The sequence below is a fragment of the Euprymna scolopes genome, chromosome 11 (genome assembly GCF_053919585.1).
Source record: "Euprymna scolopes isolate OS-2025 chromosome 11, ASM5391958v1, whole genome shotgun sequence".
Classification (NCBI taxonomy): Eukaryota; Metazoa; Mollusca; class Cephalopoda; order Sepiida; family Sepiolidae; genus Euprymna; species Euprymna scolopes.
In genome coordinates, this window is record NC_136492.1 from 22,524,049 (window position 1) to 22,551,509 (window position 27,461).

General features: G+C 34.5%; 1 protein-coding gene across 1 annotated transcript in view; it reads right to left on the bottom strand.

Moving 5' to 3' along the window:
- The window catches only part of LOC145287803 (ubiquitin-like-conjugating enzyme ATG3), a 66,061-nt gene that overhangs the window by 35,566 nt on the left and 3,034 nt on the right, over nucleotides 1–27,461 (bottom strand). The window contains exon 2 of the mRNA XM_080135648.1: nucleotides 10,661–10,702. Coding sequence (XP_079991774.1) covers nucleotides 10,661–10,702 — 42 coding nt within the window. The remainder of the gene's footprint in view (nucleotides 1–10,660; nucleotides 10,703–27,461) is intronic.

Genomic DNA, 27,461 nt, shown 5'->3' on the forward strand with positions numbered 1-27,461 from the left:
CAATCAAAAAATAGCATTCACGCATTTTATTCATGATCTAAGCTGACCTTAAAATTTCCCGCTTTTCTAGCGACCATTCTGTATATTATATATAGGAAACAATAAGAGTAGAATATGAAATCACAAAAATAAATAAATAAATACTGGTGAATATAGAATGGTTCATTTAATTAATAAGGGTATACAAACATTTAGTTGGGGGATAGAGAGGACTCTATACCAAGGTATTTCAAAGCCTAATGCTTCTCATCAGAAGAGTAGAGAAGATGCTAATGGAGATGCGACGTCTAGCGTGGGATTCATCAGGAACAAAATAAATCAATGAAAATATTGACGAATGTATTCTAACTCTCTAAGCTATAATTATATATATATATATATATATACACACACACACACACGCACACGTATGTAAGAGGGGGGGGGTTGCAAGCTCACTTTCACATATGTATATGCACGTGCGTAGAGACAGGATGCAAGCAAGCAAGGACATCCAGCCAGAGTTTTATAATTATTGAGATAAATAAAACATTAGATGTCTGTGTGTGTGTGTGCATAAATATTTAACTAACAAACTGTCAAACTACTGGTCACACAACACTGAAATTAACAGGAAATAGAAATTATACACCAAGAATGATTTATAATGATTTGTTTGCATGAGTGAACACATACAGGAATAAGTTGGCAAGTTGAAATGCAAAATGTTCATTTCAACTTGCCGAAAACTAAATCATGGCAAAAAATGGTTTAATTTCAAAATATTTATTAGTCTGTCTGGTTAGCTTAAACAATAGGGAATGCAGCTGGAACACTAACTGTTTTGGTTTCGATTCTATCTGATGGCATCCAAGTCTTTTCTACTTCTAAAATCATTACTTATTAGGTACAATATTCAATAGAGAATTGGCTTTGTAATAATGAAATCTGCGGGAATTAAAATATATTTAAGCATATTTAACAACCGGCAAAGTCGCTCCAACACTGCTAGTATTTTATAAAAGGATCAAATAAAATTGATTTTGTTATAAATGAACCGTTTAAATATATATCATAAATTAGCTGGAACAAAAATTTTTTTTTTTTATAGGTTCTATATGAAGTACTTATTTAATATACATAGTATCTGTTTGTTTTTATGCATCTGGCACTTCAATGTTTTTTTTATTTATTATATTAAAAGTAAATTTTCTATATATATATATATATATATATATATATATATATAACGTGTCAGAACCAACTGCCAGATACATTTCCTAAAAAGATGCCGTAAAAACAACGTTATCCCCTACACGATTAAACATATACATCTACCAGTATGTTACCGACACCGAACACTCCAGACAGTTTATATACGACTTCTGCCTTAAGATTCTCCAGCTCCTTCATAACAAACTACACCGACATATTAAATCAATCACTACTATCGGAACTTCTCTCAACTCTTCTGCCTCTACTGAATGATCACTGCAGAACATAAATGCAGCTATCGACTGCGCCTACCACACCTGCATGGATATTTAGACCAAACACCTCAAACAGAAATTCATACGGCTACAACGGAAATCCTCGCAACCACATCCCAACAGTCACAAAGGTAACACTCAGGAACCAAACTCCGACAACCCACCTACACACCAACCCCTCGTCACTGACCTTACTGATACCCTCTCAACAATGGAGAGTGACCTTCTGTCCCTCGGTGCCAAGGTCATCACCACACAGAAACTTACAGACAAAGTAAGATTAAACATAGAAACTCAATTTTGTAGAATCGCATATCATCTTAAATGGCTGTCTGCTCTAGCCTCCTCTAATGACACCAGCCACAGCCATTCGGATAATTCTAACACCTCATTTCCTGTATTTCAACTTGATCACACTTTACACCCACCCCCTAATAACCACCTCCTTGACATGAAACTTACAAGATTTTCACCATACTTAAACATGAACAGCCGCGCATCATAGCCAACTTGTCAACAGCCCAACACCTGACTCTGGAGCGCCTCAGAAAAAAATCTCGTCTATCTACCCTCTGACAAAGGTAAAGAATGTTGTGTCATCGCCCAAGACTTATGACTCCCTCGCCCAAGGCCACCTTAGCAACACCAACCTCTACACCCCAGCCAACAATATCACCATCACCCAAATAGAGAACACTATCAATAGAACCTGGTCACATATTTGCTCCCACAGAAATATCCCAAAACAGTGTAGACTAAACTTTACTACCAAAAACAACAAACTCCCCACCTTTTACCACCTCATAAAAACTCACAAAAATAACCCACACACACACAAATCAGACTCATAGTTTCCAGCGTCCACAGCCCTCTCTATAAGATCTCGTGGCTCCTCTCTAGACTACCCCCACTACCTTTCCAGCCCATGTCAACAGCTCTGACCAAGTCAACAGGCTTAACAGGTTACCTCCCCAACAATTGAGGCTATTCCTTCAGCCTGGACGTTGTCTCCCTGTACACTTCCATCCCGGCACACCCTGTCATCAACCTCATAGCTGACGTCATATCCTTCAATAACTTTCACTGTTTTGCAATAACCCCTGCCGACATCCACCAACTTCTCCGAGTGATTGTTTACAACACATACTTCACATTTCTAAACCACACCTATAAACAAGTGTCGGGCCTACCCATGGGCTCCAGCCTCTCCGGTCTCCCAGCTATTCCTTACATGGATAGACTCGAAAGACAAGCACTCAGCACTTGCAACTCCTACCTTCTCTTCACGAGATATATAGATGACATCCTCATACTCACATGCTCCCGTGACAAAGCCATCAAAATCTTTAACACATTTAACAATGCCGACCCCCACCTACAGTTCACCATAGAACACCCAGACAACTCTGGCTCTCTCTCACTCATTGATTTTAAACTTATCAAGGAAAACGGCTATATACACAGAATTCTATAGGAAACTCACCTGCAGACGTTTGTACACTTTAGATCCGCCTTACCTCTCAAAGACAAACTCGGCTAGGCACACACAGATTTCACGCATACGCAACAAGTGCACTAACACACCCGACAAAATTCTGCACACTAACAACTTCCTACACATGCTCTCCATAAACTGCTATCCCAATTCTACCTTATCACTCAGAAAAAGAAAAAAAAAAAAAAAAAACGCCAACGCCAAACTCTCAAATACCCGTTTCCTCAAGCTCCCCTTCTTCGATAGAATCTCCTGCTTTCCGTAGAGCCATACACCACGAGAAGCTAGACATACAACTTATCCACATCGGCACCACCTTAAGACAGCACCTAACCCGGAAACACCCACCACATACACCCGACGCTTGCTCCTATCTAATTGCCCCATTAAAGATACAGACCTATGTTTGCGCACCCACGTGGTCTATGACCTGCAATGCACTAAATGCAACAAATCCTACATAGGGAGTACCACTAGACCACTGCACCAACGCATTAAAGAACACAAATACCAGAATCTCATTCCACAAGCATATTTCATGCAACAGCACACATAATATTCGCGTTTGTATCCTTGCTTCAGTCAGAAACCTTGGAAACCTTAGCATTGTTGAAGCACTCCTTATTTCGAAACACCTTCCTTGAATAACAGGCTAGAACTGAGCTCTCCCTTTATCCTTTGACCCCCTAATAACAAGCGAACCAGAGCAACAACAATATACAAATTATAAATATATATATATATATATATATATATAAATTGAAGTATATATAATATAATAAATAGTAATAAGGGAATCCATAGCAACATAAAAAAATTACATAAATTAAAAGTATATGTAATAAAAAAAACGACCACAGTTACTTACACAGATTACTAACAAAACATCCACATGATACATGATATAAACTTAGAGATCATATAACGAACATACAAAGAGCAAACGATATGAATTAGAAGATTCCTAAGATACATATAATACACACACACACACGAGCAAATTACATGTAAGCATGCATATGTATGAGTATACGTGTGCACATATATATATATATATATGTAGAAATCAGAATATATAACTATGCATCAATAACACCAAATGCATTCATACATAAGGATCAGGTGGTTTGATCACCTCATATTTAAAAAAAAAATAAAATGAAATAATTAAAAAAATAACAGCAAGAATAGATAAACTAAAACTTAATATAATAAAAAAGAATAAAAAAAGTAAATGGGAAAAAGAAGGTAATGATGACAAACCCAAAGGAATGTAGATTGATTGTAATACATGAGAGGGAGAAATAGACCAGATCAAATTAGCAAGTAACAAATACGCAAAATAAAAAAAAACACGGAAAATAAAGTAAACACCCATACATAAACTGAGAAGTAATATTATAACCACTAAGGATGGAGATTATATATATATATATATATATATATATATATAAACCAGGAAAAAAAATAAATAAAATATATTTATAGCAAGTCAGTAAAAGTTTCTATAGAAAAAAAAAAGTACAAGAAATTTAGTTTGACAGAGTTATCTCTCTTATACTATAATTTACTGAATATGGTATATATATATATGGTATGTATGTGTGGTGTATATGTATTTACTAAACTTTAGAAAGGAAAAAAATAAACAAAAAAAGATACAAGTAATAAAGTTAAGCAGAATTATCTCCCTTACACTAATTTACCTGGCGTTTACTTGGTACTACATATTTAAAAAAATATATATATAAATAAATGCCTATATACGTAAACAAAGATAGAATATTATAGCTACAAAATAAAACAATAAAAAAAAATACATAAATATAAGCCCGAATTACCCACCTTACATACGCATACAAATACATAAAAAAACAAAAAAAAACTAAAAACAAAAGAACCCAAAATAAAAGCAACAACAACAAAAAAAATATATTCATAACAAACTAGTATAAAACATGTATCCTTGGCCTTCGGGTCAAGATCAAAGTGTAGTATCTGTTCTTCAGATGCTGCACTTCAATTTCTTGTTCTGTCAGTGGAGCAGAAATCCTTCACGACCGAGACAATTTTTATTTTTGTTCCTTTTCTCCACATTAAAAAACGACCCTGGTGTCTAAATGTCCCTTGGGGATACATTGTAAATAGGAATAATAATAAAAAGAGATAAAATAAGGTCAACACAGTTATCTCCCCCCCCCTCACAATAGGTCACGTGAATTTTCACTGTGATACTATTATTGTAAAGAATGAAAACCCTTGTCCGCATAATAAATGATACAATATTATATATATATATATATATATATATATATATATATATATATATATAAAACCAATGCACTTATAACAGAAATAAAAAAAAAATAAGTAAGTAAAATAAAATTACCCCCAGCTCCATACGGCTAAACTAATCACACCTTTCTGCGATCCTGACCTTTTTCTGCAGTCCTGTTCTCTTTTCTTCCGCCATCTTGAATATACTTTTGTTTTCTATTTTGAAAAGGGGAGGTCCCTCTCTCCCGAAATTAATCAAAGTTCCATACCACCAACGAACTGTATATACACCAGACATACCAGCAACTTAGTTATAAAATAATCATACATTGAGGTGAGGAATGATAGACGAATAAACAGTTAGACATTTCTCTACTCAAACATACCCGTCTACTTTTTGTTTGTTTTTCTTTACTTTCATGATCCCGGTCTTTCTTTGCATTGTTTTTGGCTTTTAAAACATATATATATATATGCATTGCATAATCATGTTGAAATACCAGTTTGTTATATCACTGAAGTTAGACAACGTTGAGCTTGGTCAGTTCTAAAATAGGTCACCATTTGAAAATTTCAGGCATTATATGCACTCTCCAGTTATCTCAACATCATTTCCAGTTGTCCTGGATTTCGTCTTGTCACTGGACTCTAGCCAGTGCCAGTGTGGTTGGAGATTGTGCAACACTTGCATCATAATTACATAACTGCACAGAGGATATCCATTGACTAATAAGACTGAATGCAGTGAGGTGATGATTATATATAATTTATAGGCAGCAAGTCATTATTTAAGCACGTCTGATTGAACACGACAGTTAATTGTTTTTCCCCGATTTTTCTGGATATCTTTTCGATTCGCCAAGCGGTCTTTTTTATTTTAGTCAGTATGTTGTAGAAAAATGGTGCCCAAAAGTTGTTCGGCCATATTTTACACAAGCGCTTTCTATCGGTGCATTTGATTATCATCAGGAGCGGTTGTTTTCTTTTCCTTTGAGGATTAGTGTATTTATAGTTTTTTTAATTTTATTGGTTAAAAGGTGGGTGGAGGATGGTTAGGGGCAAATTTTTAATTACGATTTTCTTATTTTATTAATTTAGTTTGTTAGTTATTAAATACTGTTAGTATATTTGTACCGGTGTTAAATGAGATCTGGTTCCGAAAAGGAAAATAAAACGACAACTGCTCCTAATGATAATTGGCTGCACCCAAAGAAAGTGCTTGAGTAGAATATAGCTGAACAACAACTTTTGTGCGCCATTTTGTACAACATGCCAACCGAAAAAAGAATATAACTGTAAAGCGCTTTATTGTTGGTCAAATTCTTTAAAATTTGGAAATACTTATAAACTCCAAAGTGAAAATTTGTACACTGGAAGAGCAGAACAATGTGCATTATTTCTATAATTTTTGCGGAATTTCCAAATATTTTTAAAGTTATGATGACATCTGTTTTCATGTAATTTTAAATGTCCATTGCTTTATTGCAAGCTACTAAAAAAGTTCATACTGTTGCAGGCCTTGCAAAAAGTTTATCTTTAGTAGATTTGGTCAAGGAGCTTAAGAGAGATTGAATATTGTATTCATTCATAGATAATCGAAACACCAAACCAAAGGACAAAAAGCATGGACGTTTTCTCGTGATATTAAAAAGTTTTGCCATTAAGCCCTCAAGCAACCATGCAGTACCAAGCGCTGCCATATTTGACAAGCCTTCTTTTTCCAGACAGACACGATGCAATGTGTTGAATGATATTGCAAGGATCATCAAGCCCATCATTTTAAATAAAATTCATAAAGGAAAATGTAGCAATTGGGCTCAAAAATACATGAAAACAAACTTCCAAAATGTTTGTTTCACCAATGAGGCCGAGCAACCCTTGATGAACCAGCTAGGTGAGCCAAATTTTAGAAAACTCATTGATTCCGTCGCCAATAGGGAGGTAGAGTTATGTTTTGGGCTGGGATAATCTGCAATGAATTGGATCTTTTTGAGTGCCAGACAATACCAAACTGACAAGCCAATCTTATTCTGCATTTTTAAATGAGCATTTGCTTCCATAGTTTGATAACTTCCCATTGTTGTGTCGCCACAAAATGATTCTCATACATGACAATGCTCCACCCCATTCAGTCAAGACTACGACAGCCTTCTTAGGATCTCTATGCATCCGTGGAAATAATCTCATGACAGTCACCTTGTTCTCCAGATCTCAACCCCATTGAACAGCTCTGGTCAATTTTGAAGACGAAATTTTTATAAAAAAAACACGGAAAATAAAGTAAACACCCATACATAAACTGAGAAGTAATAATATAACCACTAAGGATGGAGATATATATATATATATATATATATATATTATATATAAAAACCAGGAAAAAAAATATATATATATATTTATAGCAAGTCAGTAAAAGTTTCTATAGAAAAAAAATAAATAAATTTAGTTTGACAGTTATCTCCCTTATACTTTAATTTACTGAATATGATATATATATATATATATATATATATATATGGTATGTATGTGTGGTGTATATGTATTTACTAAACTTTAGCAAGGAAAAAAACAAAAAAGATACAAGTAATAAAGTTAAGCAGAATTATCTCCCTGAAAGAATGAAAGAGGAATTCAATTTTCACCAAAAGATTAACTTCGGAGGAGGATTGCGGAAGTTGCTGGTGGTATAACATACCAAATCCGTCGATCGACTATCCATGGATAAAATGTCATTTTTAAAAATGGAAGTTATGTTCAAAAGTAAAAATCAATAAGAATTTCGCCCTTCGTTTTTGTTAATATTGTTACTGATTATGTTCTTTGTTGCATTAAAATAGAATTATGAAGTGAGAATATCGTTTTATTACCTAAAATATACATTTCCAGATACTTGCAATAAAGTGAAGGTCAGTTAAAATTCCTTGAAAATCAGGAAAGTGACCATAACTTAAATATACTTGGAAATTCCATAAAAATTATGGAAATCACGCACCTTGTTAGTCACTGCCAGTGTAAAAACTCATTTCTCTAGTGTTTGTATACAGATTTCCAAATAAAAAAAATTTCACCCGCAATAAAATGCTTTAAAGCTTATATAATAATGCTTCTTGACAGAAGCTGGCCATCTCTTTAATTAACAGCTATATCGCTGTATGCACATTAATTGGCTTTTTAAACCAGCCTCAGTCATATATGAGCAATGTTCATATAGGTGATACGAAAACTTTCCCTCTTGTAAAGGGTGCTTGCAACAGTCTGGTCAGGCCACATCTAGATTTACAAAATAAACAGATGTGACAACTTAGCACTGCTATTATAGCCTCCTCATAAAACTGCCAATTCGGTCATTAATTCTGTGATTTAAGAGGATTTACAAATCCAGTTTTGGACAGAAGAAATCTTATTGCATACAATGGATTTCAGTTCCTGTAGTATATCCTATGACACTGTTTACATTCTGCTTTTTTAAAACACACTTTGAGACAGCATGATATACATGCTGCTCTTCAAAACCCTTAAATCTTTGTTTTTCCTTAATAGTGCTCGATCTTCTGATCATGCTTCCCAGTTATCTACATCCGTTTCAAATTGTTTTTCAGAACATCCTTAAACTTTTTACTTGGCTTATGTTGTGGTCTCTTTCCTCTATCTCGCCATAAAACAGCTTTTTATAGAGTCTTTTGTCCTCCATCAGGGCTCTACATTGCGAGTGAAACAGTCGCATTTGCGAGTGATTTTTCAAAGTGGCGACTAGAAATAATAAAACGCTTATCTTTTGGCGATTGCATTTCTTTCACTGAAAATCTTCCAAAACTCACTACGGAGTGCAAAATAACTTTTCAACATTTTTTTTTAAATGAAACTAACAAAGTTAAATTATTTAAACAATAAAAGTTTAATGGAACAATATATATAATTTTTTTAAACGAAGGCTGTTAAAAAAAAACATCTGAAGAAATTAAAATGTTTATACCTTCAAGTATCAATATAAAATTTGTTGTATATTTAGAATTACACTTATTAAAAAAAACACACAGAAAAATCTTTATGATGTACATATTTGTCATAGAACGAAGATGTCATATTCTAAAAATCATGTAGGTTTGGCTAGTAACTTTTCTATTTGGCTAGTTAATGAAAATATTTAGTTGTCAAAGGTCAATTAAAGATAAATTCGTCCGTAGAGCCCTGTCCATCCTAACCAGGTGTTTATTCCAGCGCATGCAATTTTTGATTTTCATTTCTATATACTGTCACTATTCGATTTTTCAAGAACTAGTGTCAGGCGTGAGACTCTTTCAGTAAATGTTAAGTATTCTCCAAACTTATGTAATCTTGAGGTGCCTTTTATATGCCCTAGTCTGACCCATATACACACAGAGATATACATTTACACAAAAGTTGTTAAATAGAGTTGTGAATAGAACGGATTGGTGACATTGTAAACATTTTTGTAAAGTTATTTAAAAGCAGAACAAATGTTTTTATTTAAATTTTTTGTCTCAGACTTTTGACACCATACATTTTTTTTTTTTCAAAGACTTTTTTGAAGGAAAATATGTATCATGAGTATTTTCGATTCTTCATCAAATCATCTTCAGGTGACAAAATTAAAAAAAGCTCAAATGAACTTGCGATTGAGCAATTATTTATCTTCGATTTTGAAAAAAAAATGTGTGTGAAAATAAAAAAGGCATAATCAAGCAAAGGAATTAAGTTGTTTAACAATGATTGCATAAATGAAAGAATACTGCCTAAATACACTTGCTTTTAATTTAAATTTACTTTAATTTACACTTTTTTTTTCAGTTGAAGTTTCTGTAATGAAAATATTTTTTAACATGCATAAAAAAAAAATTTTTTAAATCATAATTCATTACTTTAAGTTTTTTTCTTTCCTTTAAATCGAAATTAAACTTAAATATTTTAAAATTACAAAAAAAGAAAATTAAAAAAATTATATCTTGGGATGACATCTATAACTTAAATTCACACGCTTATGACAATTGACACAAATATGCGAGCCAATTCGACTGTGAGACTGACACATAACACAACATCCGGTACCAACAAAGAATGTTCAAGAGTTGTCTATGCTTCCTCTAACCCCCCCCCTCCCGGGAAGAAGAGATATTTCTTGGAAATACTTGGGAAGTTCACGCATTTACTATCTTGTGTAATGCACTATGTTCAGAAATAAATATGCATAATTGAAAATTATTAAAGTCCCTTCACTACTGTCATTATTATTTTACTACATAGACCGTTTCCAGACCTCAAACAACCCTTTCACATTTTGCACCACGCTTCAAGCAAAATACAATTTTTTTTTTTTTTTTTTTTTTTAAACATTAATTTTTATTTTTTTAGCATAAAACCAAATTTTCACAAATGAAAGACAAAAGGAAAAACTCACTTCTTCAGGCGTCACAACTCCAGTTTCTTTGAACTTTGATTCCTACAAAGATAAGATAATTTTCCTTCAATGATTTTGCAAATATTTTCTTTTATGACAAAGGATATTTATTTTTTTTATGTTTATTTCCACTAACCACAATGAGCAGAAACCAAAGAAAAACAAGTGAAGCACTGAAGCATGCATGGGCCCCCGTGAGAGCACAGTGAACGAGGGCTAAAAAAAAAAAAAGTTCAAATTCCAAGGCATAGTTATTGAGAAAAGTGCGGACAGACGAATGGACAAGGGTGAATTTACAGGTCCACCCTCCCTTTGTTGGGGACCAATTATCTAACATTTTATTCATGAGTCATTTCAAATACATATGATATTCTAAAAACTTATACCACACACACACACACACACACACACACACACACACACACAAAAGATAAGAGGTAAAAAAAATGAATTCATTGTCACATAGTTCCTATTTACTTGCCTCCCCACGAGGGCAAAGTTAAACACAAGGGCGATTTTTAATGTGGGGGAAAATCCAGCTTCCAAAAAGAGGCACTTTGGATAGAAACAAAAAATTAAAATTGTCTCAGTCATGAAGGATTTCTCCTTCACTTACTGAGGATAAAAAAGTTGAAGTGCAGCATCAAAACAGATACTACGCTGTGATCTTGGCCCGAAGGTCAAGAAACTTTTCATTATCATATCGTTAATTTCCATTTGATTTAGGCTATATCGATAATCAATGCTTCCATTCAGTCTCAAGAGACAATGGATACCCACTGTAAGGGTAGCTGCGTGAGACAAGGGTTGCACAATCACAACCACACTTTGCTGAATCGGCACTGTGAGTCCAGTGGCAAGGAAACTATGCAGAGATAAGCAAAGAGCACCACATACAGCACTTGATCATCAAAGATGCAATGGAAAAAAAAAAAAAATTTCATCTGGCGTTGCTGTTGCGCTGAACGTTCAAGTTCAATATCTCCCTCACAGTGAAATGATATGACAAGGGTTCGAAAGTGAGATTTGAAATGCCGGCACCCTGGTCTGTAAGAAAAAAAATGTTTGATTAATCCTGTCGGCATTCCCTGGTAAGGGCGCCTCAAGCGACTAGCAATAAGCTAACCCCTTCTCAAAGGAAAAAGGAAAAACTTGGGGAGGATGGACTTCATAGAACTGCACAACCAGATGCATACCACAATCAACAGAGAAAAGCCATCTCAGTAGCTTTGAGTCGAAAATACATTCGTCTTTTGTGAAACAAGATCAAAGTGATCTTTTTTGTTTTTATACGTCAATAAAAAATGTTTTAAAAATTGGGAGTTACTAGGACGTCCCCCAATATGAAAGGGTGAATGCGGTATTATGGTAAAAGAAGATACTAGCTGGGAGAAACTTTTGACTTTGTTTAGTTCTGGAGTGACAAGGATGACCAACGACCCCCAAAACCCTTTTGAGTTGGCCATGTGCCTAAGTTTTTTGTTCATCGTTAATTTTGACTGTATTTTTTAACATGAATAAAAGATTTAATATCTCAAAGTGTAGTATCTGCTTGTTTTCGGTTCAAGACAAATTAGAAAATAGTGGACTAACTTATTTAGGAGGGTCTCACTAATTTTGCCCCCCCCCTCATACCACAATGAATGAAATTATTGTATACAGAGTAAAAGAGGCCGATCTCTCTAATCTTTCTCTTAACGATCAACTGACACCACAAAACAAAATGCAATTCTTTTTCCAACAAGATGGCGCTACATGCCACACGTCTCACAGATCACTGACACAAGTTCATGACGTGTACGGAAGAGAACATTAAGCAAAGGGTTATGGCCACTATGTTTCCCCGGCTTGTCATCATGTGATTTTTATCTTTGGGGGGGGACTTTAAAACAAAGTTTATACAAATAATCCTCACAATCGAAATCAACTAAAGAACATTACCAACGCTATCAGGAGAATCACCAGTGAAGATTTACAGGCAGTATATCTTCAAACGTTAAACGTGCCCAGAAATGCATAGATGTCAACGGCGGAGCACTTCCAGCATCTTTTATAACGCTACAGGTAATTTAAATAATACTACAGGTAATATAAATAACGCTACAGGTAATTTAAACGATGCTAAAAGGTAATTTAAATAATAAAAGAATGTTCCTCCTCTCTACTACATTTTATGGGCCACTTTTTAGTAGGCCAGCCTGTATTTATTATTTTCTATAAAATGTTTAACCATTTGAAGATTTGGAGTATGACGGCCCTTTGAGTAAATGTGGTATTATGGTGATAGATTATTCTAGTTAAGGGTAGAATAGACATTTTTTTAGCTATTGAGACCAATGTTGATAACTTCCTCCACACTTTTGAATGGCCTTGTGCTTAATTTGTTTAAATACCGTGTTTGAGTATATGGTTAAGTGTTGGTTTTAGTTATTTAGAACTGCTTTAAAGCTTCATCGCTCACTCATTTTTCGACCAAATTTCAAACAATTATTACGGTTTATAGATCACCTCAGCTATATTGTGAAAACAAAAATTTTTTCAATTTTCATTCAGTAAAACAAAAGTTATGAATTTACTGGTGTTTAAAAAAAAAAAAAAAAAAAAAAAGTTTTTTATGACTGGTTTCCATAGCAACCACGTTGCTGAAGCAACTATTGTTGCTATCAATTTACTGCTCTCGCGAAAAGAGAAGTAACAAGTGAAACAGAGAATGAAAGGGAGATAATGGGGGGGTATTTTATTGAAAGCGGACGAGTGCCATAGAGTGTTATTACATGTGTATGTTATGTTTATGGGGGCAAAAAAGACTGAAATTGAACAAAGAACAAGTGAATTTACTGGAAGCCTGGAAAAATCATGGATTACAATAGAAAAATGCATGCATGAAAAATATGGTTAAGCTTAAAACATGGAAAAAGTAAAGGACAAGATATTCTAGTAAAAAATATAAATTTATAACTTAAAATATTGCAGCATTAAGACTTTTTTTTTAATTCAATTTAAGACCTTATATAATCAATTCTTAATCTATATAAGTAAAATGAACTCATTTTTTCCCGTTGATTTTGACATTAATAGGATTAAAAATCAAGATATTTCATGCAAATATAATATGCACAAACGGCAGAACAATATCTGAGGTGTGTTATAGGCTTATTATTTCTCAAATTCCTCGATAATCTTAGATTTCTATACTTTTTCTGCTGAGAAGTCACGGCCAAAATCGGTTAAGATCAATGGAAGTGGTAAAATATTTTCTCTAATAAATTCCTCCTCCCCCTGCCACTACTTAACACCGTTTGGGGATCGTTCACAAGGAACAGTTGAGAAAAGAACACCGATTTGGCTTCGTAGTTCTTTCATGTGAAGTTATTTAAAATCACTAAACTAAGCTGCAGTGCTCTGTGGCGTAGTGGTTAGCGTGCTGGACAATTCACATATTTTCACGTTCGCGCCGACCTACCGTAGTCGTTTTTTTTTGTTGTTTGTTTTTTTTTTTCCTAAACAACTGGAATGGACTTTTCTTGGTGGCCGAACTGTTAACGTTGCAGATGTTTGTTTTTTTTTTGTTTTTGTTTTTTTTCACACTTTATTTTCCTACTTTTACTCATGACTCCGGGTTTGATCCTTCCTACTTACCTACCATAACATTTTTTACCCCCCCCCCGTCCCGGAAACAAACACTCGGGCAATGCCGGGTACCCCCGCTAGTGTTGCAATATTTTAAATTATAAATTTATATTTTTTACTAGAATATCTCGTCCTTTTCTTTTCCAGTTTTAACTAGTCCTTTACTTTTCACGCTCGCATTTTTCTATTGTAATATATATTACATAATTTTTTTTTTTTAATACGTTCTGGAAATAAATATTTCAAAGTGTAATATCTGTTCAGTCTAAATACGATACAATATCGTGGTAGGTTTGTGTTTGGGTCAAACGTCCTTAGGATGGAAATATTTTTAAGCACGGCAACAATCTATGTATCTATAAAAAGTAAATTGTGTGTGTGAGGACACTTCTCAACCTATATACTCGACGAATTTTTCATCTACAGACAAAACTTAATATATAGGGTATTCAGAGATGTGGAAAACGTTTTAATCGATTTTCATCCTGAAAAACGGGCTGCTAAGGGATCAAAATTGAAAAATTGGTATTGGGGAGTCAGAGTTTTATCTGTCAACTGTTACACGAATGCGTGGCCATGAAACATGACAGCTTCTTTATGTTAAGAATAAGTAGGTTTGAAAAGACTTCATAAAGATTGTGTCAAGCTGGTCTAATGGTTATCATACTTGATTCTCTGTATGTTTCAATCTCAGCTCGAGTATTGTGTTTTTTTTTTTTTCTTACAAGTGAACTTTTAGAAAAATACAATACTCGCATGCACAGGTTTCAATTTCTGTATTGATGAAAAAATATTCTTGCATATTTTACGACCGGACAACGCTGGGTGACATACTAGTATAAAATATATGAAGGATAGAACTGTGGAATTTCTTTATTTCATTATAAATAAAACTGTGCTTGAATAAATGGAACAGTTCAATGTCCACTTGGTAGTTCAAGACAGACATGGCTTTCTTTTAGTGACTGATTTTTGTATTTTTCAATGCTTTTCAAGAATTAATCCCTGATGACGATTTCATGAGGTTTGATTGATGTAGGATGGAGGTGGGGGTGGATATATAAGTTCTTGTGGAATTTAAACCTCAACCACGTCAGATTCTGCCTTGGGGGAGAAGGTATTAAAAAAAAAATAAAAAAAATAAAAAAAAATGCCAACACAGATTTTAGCTGATCATGTGTCAACACATTTTTTTTTTTTTTCTTGGCCTTGTTCAGAATTCAAGCTAATTAAAAATACAGAAAAATCGTCATGATTTATGTACAAGCCATGGAATGAAAGCGTCATTCCAAAAATCAAGTAAATGTAAAAATAGTTGGGAGGGAAGTACTAGACTTTTTGCTTTTTTTTTTTTTTTTTTTTTTTTTTTTTAAGGGAGTGGGGAAGGTCCACATTTTTAGGTGATTACATTTGTTTTTATGACCTTATCACCCGGGTTTAAGGTTAATGGTAATAAAAAAAAAATTAAAATAAAAAAATTAATCTTAAAATGGAAAGATTTGATGTCATGAGTCGCTTAAAACCACTTATCTATTTGCTATGTCGAAATTAATTATGAAAAATTATAAAGTTGAAAATAAATTAATAGTTTTTCGGAGACATTGCAAGTTATACTTAAAGTATAAACAGAATAAACGGGAGGTAACTACAGTCTGTATTGTTACATTCCCCCATGAAAAAAAACAAAAAAACACTAAGATGAACAGATCTTAAAATCGTGACTAACAGTACAAATTTTATGTAATAAAGCAGTAATAAATTACTGATTGTAATGTGACAATTAAGTTGATAACATTGGTTTTTGTTAAAATTGACATGAAATTTTTTTTTTTTTTTTTTTTTTTTTTTTTTTTTTTTAATGGCAATTCAAATTTGCGGCATTCGACTTTTGTTCTTATTCTGATGAGCCTAGTTTTGAATTCAACAACAGAATTTTATTTGTGGCATAAATTTAGAACGATTGTGCAGTATATATAAAAAAAAAAAAAAATGGACAACAAACCTGTTGTAACTCCTCCCCCTCAAAAAAAAAAAAAAATTGGTTCTTGTCCAAAATCTAGGCACGGCCAAAGCGGAAGGAGGGAATAAGTATTTTTTGACGGAGTCTCTTTAAAAATCTGCCAAAAATTCAGTAATTATTCAATCAATACGAAATGTTCAGATTAAATGAAGAATGAACTTTATAACGCTGTACTTTTTTTTCATAATCGAGATTATATATATATATATATATATATATATATATATATATATATATACATACACTTTTTTAACCTACAACCCCCCCCTTTATTTGTGGCTATGAATATGCTTAAAATAATCAGTCGAAACTTATTTAGACAAAAAAAAATTGGTTCAAAAACATTTTAAAAATACTCAAATGTATTATTCATCAATAATAATGGCGCTAAATGACTTTTTTTTGGGGGGGGGTAAAATTCTATTACAAATAGAAAATTTTATTTTGCTTTTCATATAAAATTCAGGCATTCATCTTTTTGGAAAAAAGAAAGTCAAGAATAATGGATTTTAATAGATTCTAATTCGTTAAAAAAAAAAAAAAAATTTCTTCCATTTTTTTTGGCAATACCTACTAAAATCCATCTATATTAAACACAAAATCTGTATGAAGTATTTATGAAACGAAAATATATTCCAAAAATTATGTAATTTAATTAAGTAGTTTTACTTTTATATAAAAAATTTTAAGCAATTATTGGGAATTCGTAGGCATTACAAGAAAAAGCTAGTGAATTATTTTGAGTTACTTCCCTTAAGATTTTTTTTCCAAAATGGGCAGGTAAGATAATCACTCCTTGGTTTTTCAGAAAACTTTATTTTCTTATTGAAAAAATAAAACTTTATCTATTTACATAAACATTTACATTTTTGTTTCATCACGATACATAGATCATACAGATTTTTCTTCATTTAAATACGGGGCGGATTCTTGACAAGAAAATTTACGTTTCTACTCATCTGTAGAAAAGTAACGTGCGTTTACTGATGAGATTTATTCCAAATCTGCAAAAAAAGTAACGTGCGTTTACTGATGAGATTTATTCCAGATCTGCAAAAAAGGGAAGGATCCTTTGCCTGCAACAATAAGGATCGGACCTGATTAAACAGTACTATGGTGTCCTCACAAAAGAGGATACATCTTCCCTTGCATCATTCACTTCCGAGCGAATGGATTCGAAACCAAAGGTCATCAAAACTGAACAAAAGGTTCTCAAAAAAACATGCAATCCATCAGGACTGATAAATCACCAGGGCTAGACCATATACACCTGTGGATCCTCAAGGAACTGGCCCACATCCTTGCTACTCCCCTCTGCATCCCATTTAATACCAGTCTCAATGGATATGTACCTTTTCTTGGAAGTCTGCCATCGTAACCCCTAATTTTAAGAAAAGCGACAAGTCAAACCGGGCCAAACCAGTCTCTCACTTCAGTTGTTTTCAAGATCATGGAGCAGCTAATATCCAAGAACATTACTGACCATCTCAAACATTTTAATGGAATGTGTTCTGATGAACTCGTTTCACTTGTACCCCCCATCGACGTACATATCCCCGACAAACCTGCTTAGCAATAAGATCTCACCCTTTCACTGTTGATGTCTCTAAATGCCAGAAAGCTTTCTATTCTAATAGTTTCTTCAATTGAACAGCTAGACTTTGGAATTCCCTTCCTGCTACCTGCTTCCCTGGCTGTACTGATATGCAGAAGTTTAAATGTAACAAACAAATCTTTCCTAGACATGGTCCTATATAGTAGCCCCTTATGTCCAAATGGTGATATGCTTTGTAAGGGTAAAAAAAAAAAAAATTTAAAAAAAGCTTTGTGAACAACGCAACACTGATTTACTAAGTCAGTCACTAACCTTGTTGAAGCCGTGAACATCCGGACAGAGATACAGAGTCATGATCTACAAGTTGGTCATCTTTGTGGATTATGCCGAGGTTTTTGACACTGTACTACATGATCGACTACTCACACAATTGATCCAGGGTTATAACCTACAGTGGGTCTCTAGTGTCCTCAAACACCCAAAATTGTGATCAATGAAACTTGCTCTGACTGAGCGAATGTTATTAGCTGTGTACCACAGGGTTCAGTTTTCGGCCTAGTGTTCTTCATTCTCTTCATTGCTGATATCCCAGAGATGCTGCAGAGTTTAGTCCTCATGTTCACTAATGATACTAAGATTTTTCAGCACTCCAGTCTGCAGAGTTATTTGGGCAAACATGTGTATGCAGTTCTATCCCAAGAAATGTACAAAAATGCATTGAGATAACAATCCCAAACATTCGTACACGATGACGTGTAGTGACAGTAGCTGTTGCACTCTGAATGAGACTGAGGAGGAGAGGGATCTTTGTGTGATCATTGTGTCCTTTACTAAACATGTTGAATCATTGTGTCCCCTTTTTAGTGTGTCCTTCACAGTAAAAAGGACACAAACACACACTTCACACAACATTGTCGATCATTGTGCATCCTTTTTAGTGTGTCCTTCACTAAACACGGCTAATTCCAAGTCAAAGCCAACCTGGGTCTCAGAGCCATTAAACACATCTTTACAACTCTGGACACATCTTTCCTACTTCTCTAAGTCCCTAATCCACCCAAACTTGGAATATGCTTCTGTGGTCTGGTACCAGAAGTTTTAGAAAAGAAAAGGACACCCTGGAATTGGTTCAGCATAGAACAAAACTTATACAGAGCATCACCTGTCTCAGCCTCCCTACTGTTTAATTCTGCAGACAATGTGCCGATATTACACAGGCCTATAAGATAAGATTAAGTCCACCATAAAAGACCTTGCACCAACTGTGGCAACTGCTTGTTTGCTCCAGCAATCAACCCCTCCACCAGAGGAGGACTGGAAGATACAGACTCAGCATCATCCTGGCTCCTGTGGTTACTTCTCGTATTATTCGTGTTTGGAATGGACTAAATTTCCACACCACAAATGCCCCCCCCCTCACCGGTCAGTAAATGCCTTCAAATCGTACCTGGCCGCAGAACAGAAGGACCAAGGCCTATATCACTACCAATTTTCTTACTGAACCAATGACCTTACTCTCACATTCTTCATGCGCATCACAACTAGTGATGCTTGACACTTTGGCGGAAGAGGATCAAAACGTTGACATGGTCTCAATACCATAGTCATAATTAATGACCTATTATCTATATATTAATACGATAGCGTGTGTGTTATTTTCTGTGTCACGCTTACATCCGGGGCGTTTAATTGTTATGGACTTTCATTTGTCATAATTTTTCCAAGAATTCTTCATAAGTTTTGATTTCCGTTTTGATTATAGCTGATGGCACTTAAGGCATCTATTTTTTTTTTTATAAATAATTTTATCAAGAATTCTTCATAAGTTTTGGTTTCAGTTTCGATTATGGCTGAAGGAACTCAAGTTTTTTTCATAAGTTTTTATTTCAGTTTCAATTCAAACTAATGCACCCAAGTCATATGTACTGTTTTTTTGTTTTTGTTTTTTGAAATCGCAACTTTATAATATATAAAAAATAAATTTTTAAAAAATCAATAGAACATTAACTCTATAACAATATATATATATATATATATATATATATATGAAATCTGCAAGAATTAAGCTTACTTTATGACCGGGCATTGCCAGGCGTTCATGCTAACATAGATAAATACTTTTGCAGTTTTAACAAAAAAAGCTACAATAATATCAGAGTGGCTCCATTTACACTGAACATCTACAGAATGCCAACATCAATATAATACATATGAACGAGTCGCCTGTGGAATTTCCACAGGTTCCGCTAGTTAAGATAAATTATCTATGCGTGTTTTAGTGTCATTTTTATTTAACCAAGCCACCATGCTTTTCAATATGGCCAACAATTTTCCCGTTGCTTGTTCACAAATTTCAGGCTTAAAAAATATTAAAAAGCTTGCCCTAATTCCATTAGCAATCACCCTTGAACTTAGTCAAGCCAGCAGGACTATAAACTTAAGTAATGATGATAAATTTTTACAGCAACTCCAACACACGCCTTTAAATTGACAACTTTTAAAGATTTTGGGGTCTGTTGAAAACGAATATTGATGAAAAGTGCACTCGTTGACCACTGGAAGTCTTACCTTTTAGAAGTTGCTTTATAGGGTTATCCGAGTTTGTTTCAGATGTATTCGGTTCTGGTGCAAACGAATCCCATTTAAAATTCTGGCTGACAAGAACTATTTACAATATTAACACTTACAATATCTCAATGTTTACTACTCTAATAGTTTTCTATGGCTGCCATTTTTTTTTTTTTTACAAAGGCATAACCACTTATGAAGGGCCAGAGACCACTCGAGGATAAGGGTTAAAAGTGTATAGTAGTCAATTGAACAATATAGTAATTGTTAGTAATGGAAATTCGGTACATTTGTTAACTTAAGTGGAACAGCTCAAGAACTTGTTTACATTGGACTTGAAGACGAGCATATTGTAGTCTGCTGGAAAGCAGGAAAACGGAAGACAATTCCACAAGCGTGCAGTTCTAAGAAAGAAGCTTTGTTCATGGAATCTACGTTTAGGTTTAGGCACAGATAAAGAGAGGAGGAATTATTGATAGTATTTTCAGCTAGACAAGCGTTTCTTGTGGAAGTTTGGCGAGGGGGGATCATAGATTAAAGTTCAGTCGAGCACTTGCCATGAAAATAATGATAAAGCAGAGAAACTCGCAACATCTCTTCTGTGAGATAGAGGGTGCAGGTAAGAGAAAAGGACATCTACGAGGCTATGAAGTCTATTTTGAACTATCAAGGCAGGACAAGTACTTTCTAGCAGCTCCTGCCCAGATGTTCCTTGGACGTACCTGGCTCATATAGATAGAGAATTGCATCAACAGTGAGATATCTACTAGATCGATAGAAGGATCCCACCATTTTTCCACCGGCCTTGGCAACAGATTTGATGTACATGTTCCATTCAAGATCAGGAGTAAAGGTCAAGCCCAAAAGTGGAACACGTACATCAAGTCTGTTGCCAAGGTCGCTGGAAAGATGGTGGGATCCTTCTACCGCTCCAGAAGATATCTCACTACTGATGCAATTCTCTATCTATATAAAAGCCAAGTACGTCCAAGGATGGAATACTGTTGCCATATCTGGGCAGGAGCTGCTAAAAACAGCCTATCCTGCATTGACAGAGTACAAAATAGACTTCGTGGCTTAGTGGGGGATGCCCTTTTCTCTACTCTGCAACCTCTCTCCCACAGAAGAGACGTTGCGAGCCTGTCCTTGTTTTATCGTTATTTCCATGGCAGATGCTCGTCTGAACTCCAATATCTGGTCCCCCCTCGCCAATCTTTCACGAAAAACACCCGTCTAGCTGAATCCACTGTGAAAAATTTCCCCCACTCTATATCTGTGCCTAAATCAAAACGCGGATTCCATGAACAAAGCTTCTTTCTTAGAACTGCACGCCTGTGGAACTCTGTTCCGTCTGCTTGCTTCCCACCGGACTACAACTTGGATGTCTTCAAGTCCAATATTAAATTCCTAATGAACCGCCCCCCCCTTAAATAAACATTTCATCAAATCTCCATACTAACGTAATGTACTTGCAATAACCTTTATCCCTGAGTGGCTTTCGGGCCTTGATCAGTGGTGATCACTGTAAAAAACATGGGGCCTCCCGAAGACGAGAGCCATTCATTTCAATTGATGCCAGATGGGGGATTAGAACGTTGATGATGCTAAATAGAAGCTTGGTTTTAGATGCATTAAGAGTAACCAACCACTCCTTTCCCCATTGTACCACGTGCTCAAGATCAGAGGACAGAATCGGAGAGAACTTGATCGTTTACGGTCTTAGATGTGCTACCATAGATGGTAGTGTCATCAGCATAAATGTCTACGAATGATGTAAGGATGTGATTTGGAAGATTAATATAGATCAGGAAAAGAATTGGGTGCAGGATGGACTCCCAAGGGACTCCAGCATTAATACTGTGAGATTATGATTTTTGCCCATCAACTACTACTCTTATGAACCTATTAGAGAGAAATGATTAATAATTAAGACATTTTCAGCTATACCATAGCTGGAGATCTTGTGAAGTAAACCTTTATGCCAGACCGTATCAAAGGCCTTTGATATGTCCTTGAAAGGTTACCTCCGTCGAGAGATTCACTAATCCTATGAGATATAACTAAGCACATCTGCTGTAGATCTAGCTGAACGGAAACCATATTGTGTGTCACTAAGGTTATTTTTGCCGATATGGTTTTCTTTCAACTTTCGTTTCCAATGGTAGAAAGTGGTTACTGAGCATGTTCAGTAACACTTGAGGTTCAATTTTTACTGCAGAGCACAATTGTTTTTTGTGATAGAGAGGATCTACCTCAGAAACGGGCGAGAATCTGTCTCGGCAGCAGGCTGAAAGACAGAAAAAGAAAAAAGGCTAAGATGGCGACTGTTGTCTTAAAATCTCTGGTCATGCTTAGATCTTAAGCAGTCTTGTGTGGTATATGCAAATTGAGTGTGCCCGAAACATTATAAAAGGAGAGTCGCTGGAAGGAGTGGGAGAAGCGTTTAAAACATGCGAATAGAGAACGTCGACGTGTATTTCGTGTTGTGAACAACAAACTCTACTCGACTTGTGTCCAGCGAACCTCTGCTGATGTTTTAGTAAAAAAAAGTTTTGTTGCTTTGCGTTAGACAAAAACTTGATACATCTTTCCAAATTTTAACATGTAACATTTTCTTTCCAAATTAAAAAAAAAACAAACATTGTTTTAAACTAATACAGAAAAAATACATTTTTACCGTCATTACAAATTTAACATTTTCCATTTTTTTACTAAAAATTTCCAATTTTTTGTTAACTTTTCTAAAGAAAAGTTTTCCCCTTCCATATTTTCATATGTAACATTTTCATTCAAAATTTAAAAAAAGAGAATGTCTTTCCAACTTAATACAAAAAAGAAAAAAAAAAATTCAGGTAAGATCAGAGCTTGGATAAATCAAGTTACCAGAAGTAGATACGGAATGGAATGCAGTCAAGACAAACGAAACTATTTTTTTTTTTTAAATTAACTCTGTAATGGCAACTGTATCCATCCAGTAGAGGTTTTATTTCGGAATTTTGTAACTTAGTGTTTTACTGATATTTAGGTACTTATGCATCTATGTTACCAAACATTTTTTTTTTTTTAATAGTATTTGAGTTAAATTTAATTTGGTCAATGTGCTCTGTTATGCTAACTGAAGACGCCTCAACATTTTCTCAAAAATATGACTTTTGTAGGTTTTTGGGTATGCTGAAAACGAATATCGCAGGGAAAATTAGCACAGACATAGTTTAAGATATAAATACCTGTATTCTACAATGTAATTTCTAGTAGTTTGAATTGGCTGCCATCTTCGTTCCAATGAAACGGTTTAGCGAGCATGCGTAGACGAACTGTGATGTTCGTTCTACGAAATGCAAACGTTCATTCAATGTCATTTCTAACTAATTCCAAAAATTTATTACTTTCAGGAATTCAAATTCAAGAAAATTCGGTCAATGTGCACTGTTTGTCCAACCTGTTTATTCCGGAAGCCATTCTTAACACGAGGTTCAAAATAGGAAAATGGTACCTTACGCTACAACAGAACACCGACCACTCTAATTTGGTTTTTCAGAGGTATTTGAGGTCACTGACAACGAATCTGATAATCAAACTAGTCACAAATTTACCATTTCCATGGTATGAACCCTGAGACTATTTTACACCAGTTCACCGCCTTCAGTGATGTTTTCTTACATGATGCGTGCACGCGCGTAGTGAAGGGACTTATCACATTGCGGAGGAATCTTTTTAGTGGACATTTGAAATAAAGTTAAAAATGTGAGGGTTTTTTTTTACGTGGTTTTTAATGCTTTTGAATTGATCTAAAATTTTTCACGAATTTACAATAACATTTTTATGTTTTCTGTTCTTTTTTGTAGGGGTATTCAATTATAGAACTTGTATAGTTTAACAGGTGCTTCTGTAGTTTAACTAAGGTGCCGATATTCACCGAGTAGTAGAATACCGTTTAACATTTCACAAAAATTCTGTTTGCATAGAAAAGGGGCCGGTTGAGAGGCGGTGGTGGCGGCTTACTTACAGAAAAACGGTTATTTAAACTGCAGAAGCACCTGTTAAACTACACAAGTTCTATAATTGAATACCCTCGAAAAAAGTAAAAACAAAATTAATTTTTTTTTTATCAATTGAAAAGCATTAAAAACTACGTAACAAAAAAAAAAAAAAATGAACAACTTTTAATTTTTTTTTTTCTTTTTAACTTATTAAAGATTCCTCTGATGTGATAAGTCATTTCACTAAGAAAATACTACTAAAGGCGGTGAAATGGCGCAAAATAGTCCCAGGGTCCAGGGGTTCATACCATGCAAACAGATTTGCACCGGGTTTGATTATCAGATTCGTTGTCAGCGACCTCGAATACCTCTAAAAAAACAAAAAAAACAAATTAGAGTGGTCGGTGTTCTGTTTTATCGTAAGGTAACATTTACCGAAAAGGGCATTTCTGAATAAACGCCCGACCTCCTTATGTTAACGGCTTTTGGAATTGCGCTAAAAAAATAAAAAGGGGAGGTTTGTCGCTTTTATATGCTACCCGTTCAAACATGGCCGCCAGTGATTTATATTTCAAAATGCAGGTATTTATACCTCGAAAACTATTTGTCTGCGCCAATTTTCCCTGCGATAATCCTTTTCAGGATACCCGGAAACCTGTAAGAGGTCGATTTATCGAAAAATGTTGAGGCATCTTCCGTTGGTGTAACGGAGCAGCACACTGACCTTTAATTTTTATATTTTTGTTTATTAAATTGGTTAGGTGAAAGTACGGTGCTAATGCAGAGAGTGATCCGCACTATTTTTAAAAATAGTATTTCCACGTTTAAAGTTATGTTTTTTTTATTCAATTGTAAGGTTAAAGTACAGAATAGGTACAAAACACCCTCCCTTCCTCATGTTAAGAATGGCTTTTTAAATAACATTTCAGCACGGGTCACTCTCTGCATGAGTACCGAAAGTACTGAATAGTTGCAACACACCCTTCCCTCCCATGTTAAAAATGGCTGTCTAAATAACGTTATTTCGGCACAGTAACAGATGTACAAGTGCAGTTATTTTATTTATTTTTTTTTACATATGGTAAAATCACGAATGAGGGTTTTCGACTATGCTGAATAAGAGAGTCTCCTTTAAATTTTGCAGAGACAAATAGTTTGAGATAGAACGACGTGTATTATGCACTTTAATTCATTGTCGGCCATGTTTGTACGCGCGTGCGATAAACGAATCTACTTCTGTGCGACCGACAGCGGAAACAAATCCACTTTTTTCACAACAGAGAAATTTAATGTGCATGCGTGTAAAAAACAAAACAATTCCGGGTTTGTATTACTGTACACAGATTCGAAAAGTTGTCAAAAACAAATATAAATAAATGTTATCAAAGGTAAGATAAGTTACTTTTCTTCCAAACTGGATATATTTTTCGTGTTTTTATTCAATGTAACATGTTTATTCAGCTCGAAAAACAGTGTTTACCGATGTATTGGAAAATTCAAAATGGCGCCCGACTTTATCTTTAACACGGTAAGTTTGGGAAAAGGTGTTATAAATAATAAACTAGACAAAATACTGTTAAAAACCCACCGAATACATGTTAGTCTATGTAACGGTAACATATTGAGCGAGTTTCTAACAGTATTTTGTCTAGTTTTATATTTATAGCACCTTTTCCCAAACTTACCGTGTTAAAGAGAGAGTCGGGTGCCATTTTGAATTTTCCAATACATCGGTAAACACAGTATGTTTTTCGAGCTGAATAAACATGTTACATTAAATAAAAACACTGAAAACATATCCAGTTTGGCAGTTAGGTAGAAAAGTAACTTATCTTTCCTTTGATAACATTTATTTTTTATATCTGTTTTTTTGACAACTTTTTCGAATCTATGTGTATGGTAATACAAACCCTAAGTTTCTTTTCTACCTAACTGGATATGTTTTTAGTGTTTTTATTTAATATAACATGTTTATTCAGCTCGAAAAACATACCGATGTATTGGAAAATTTAAAATGGCGCCCGCCCGACTCTTTGACACGGGGTAAGTTTGGGAAAAGGAGTTAAAAATATGCAAAAAAAAAACAAAAAAAAAACACACCGAATATATGTCAGTCTATGTCAAGGTAACATATTGAACAAGTTTCTAACCGTGTTATGTCTAGTTTTTTATTTATAACTCCTTTTCCCAAACTTACCGTGTCAAAGAGAGTCGGGCGCCATTTTAAATTTTCCAATACATTGGTAAACACTGTTTTTCGACCTGAATAAAAATGTTAAATTAAATAAAAACACTAAAAAATATATCCAGTTAGGTAAAAAAGTAACTTATCTTGCCTTTGATAACATTTGTTGGATAACCTTTACGGAGATGGTCCCAACGTCTGCCTCGTTCTGAGCTCGGGGAGGGGCCGTCGGACGTAGGCGGTGTCGAGGCAGAAAATTACCCCTTCAATAAAGTGCCCAGTTGTTAACTTAGGGAGAAAAAAACCCGTTCCAATAATTAGAATTTTTATTTTTTTTTTTATTTTAAACAGTTCAAATAATTAGAATTTTACTAAATCAACAGTTCAAATTTTTGATAATTCAACAGTTCAAATAACTGGAATTTTACAAAATAAACAGTTCAATTAATTAGAATTTAAAAATAAAAAAACACTCCACATGATTAGAATAGTTCCACGTGGTTAGTTAACGCTGTAAAATTCTGTGATTTGATTTGTTTCACAATATTTGTAAAAGCATCTGTCTGTGACATATCGCATATTTTAGGGTTAGGGTAATTTTCTGCCTCGACACCGCCTACGTCAGACGGCCTCTCCCCGAACTCAGAACGAGGCGGACGTCGGGACCATCTCCGTAAAGGATAACCCATTTGTTATATATTTGCTTTTTTGACAACTTTTTCGAATCTATGTGTACAGTAATACAAACCCACAATTACTTTTCACTTCCTTGAGTAATTTCATGTTAAGAACGGCTTTCGGAATAAACACCCCAATTGGAGATGTGAAAAAATATTTGCCCCAAATTTACCTGATATTCGTTG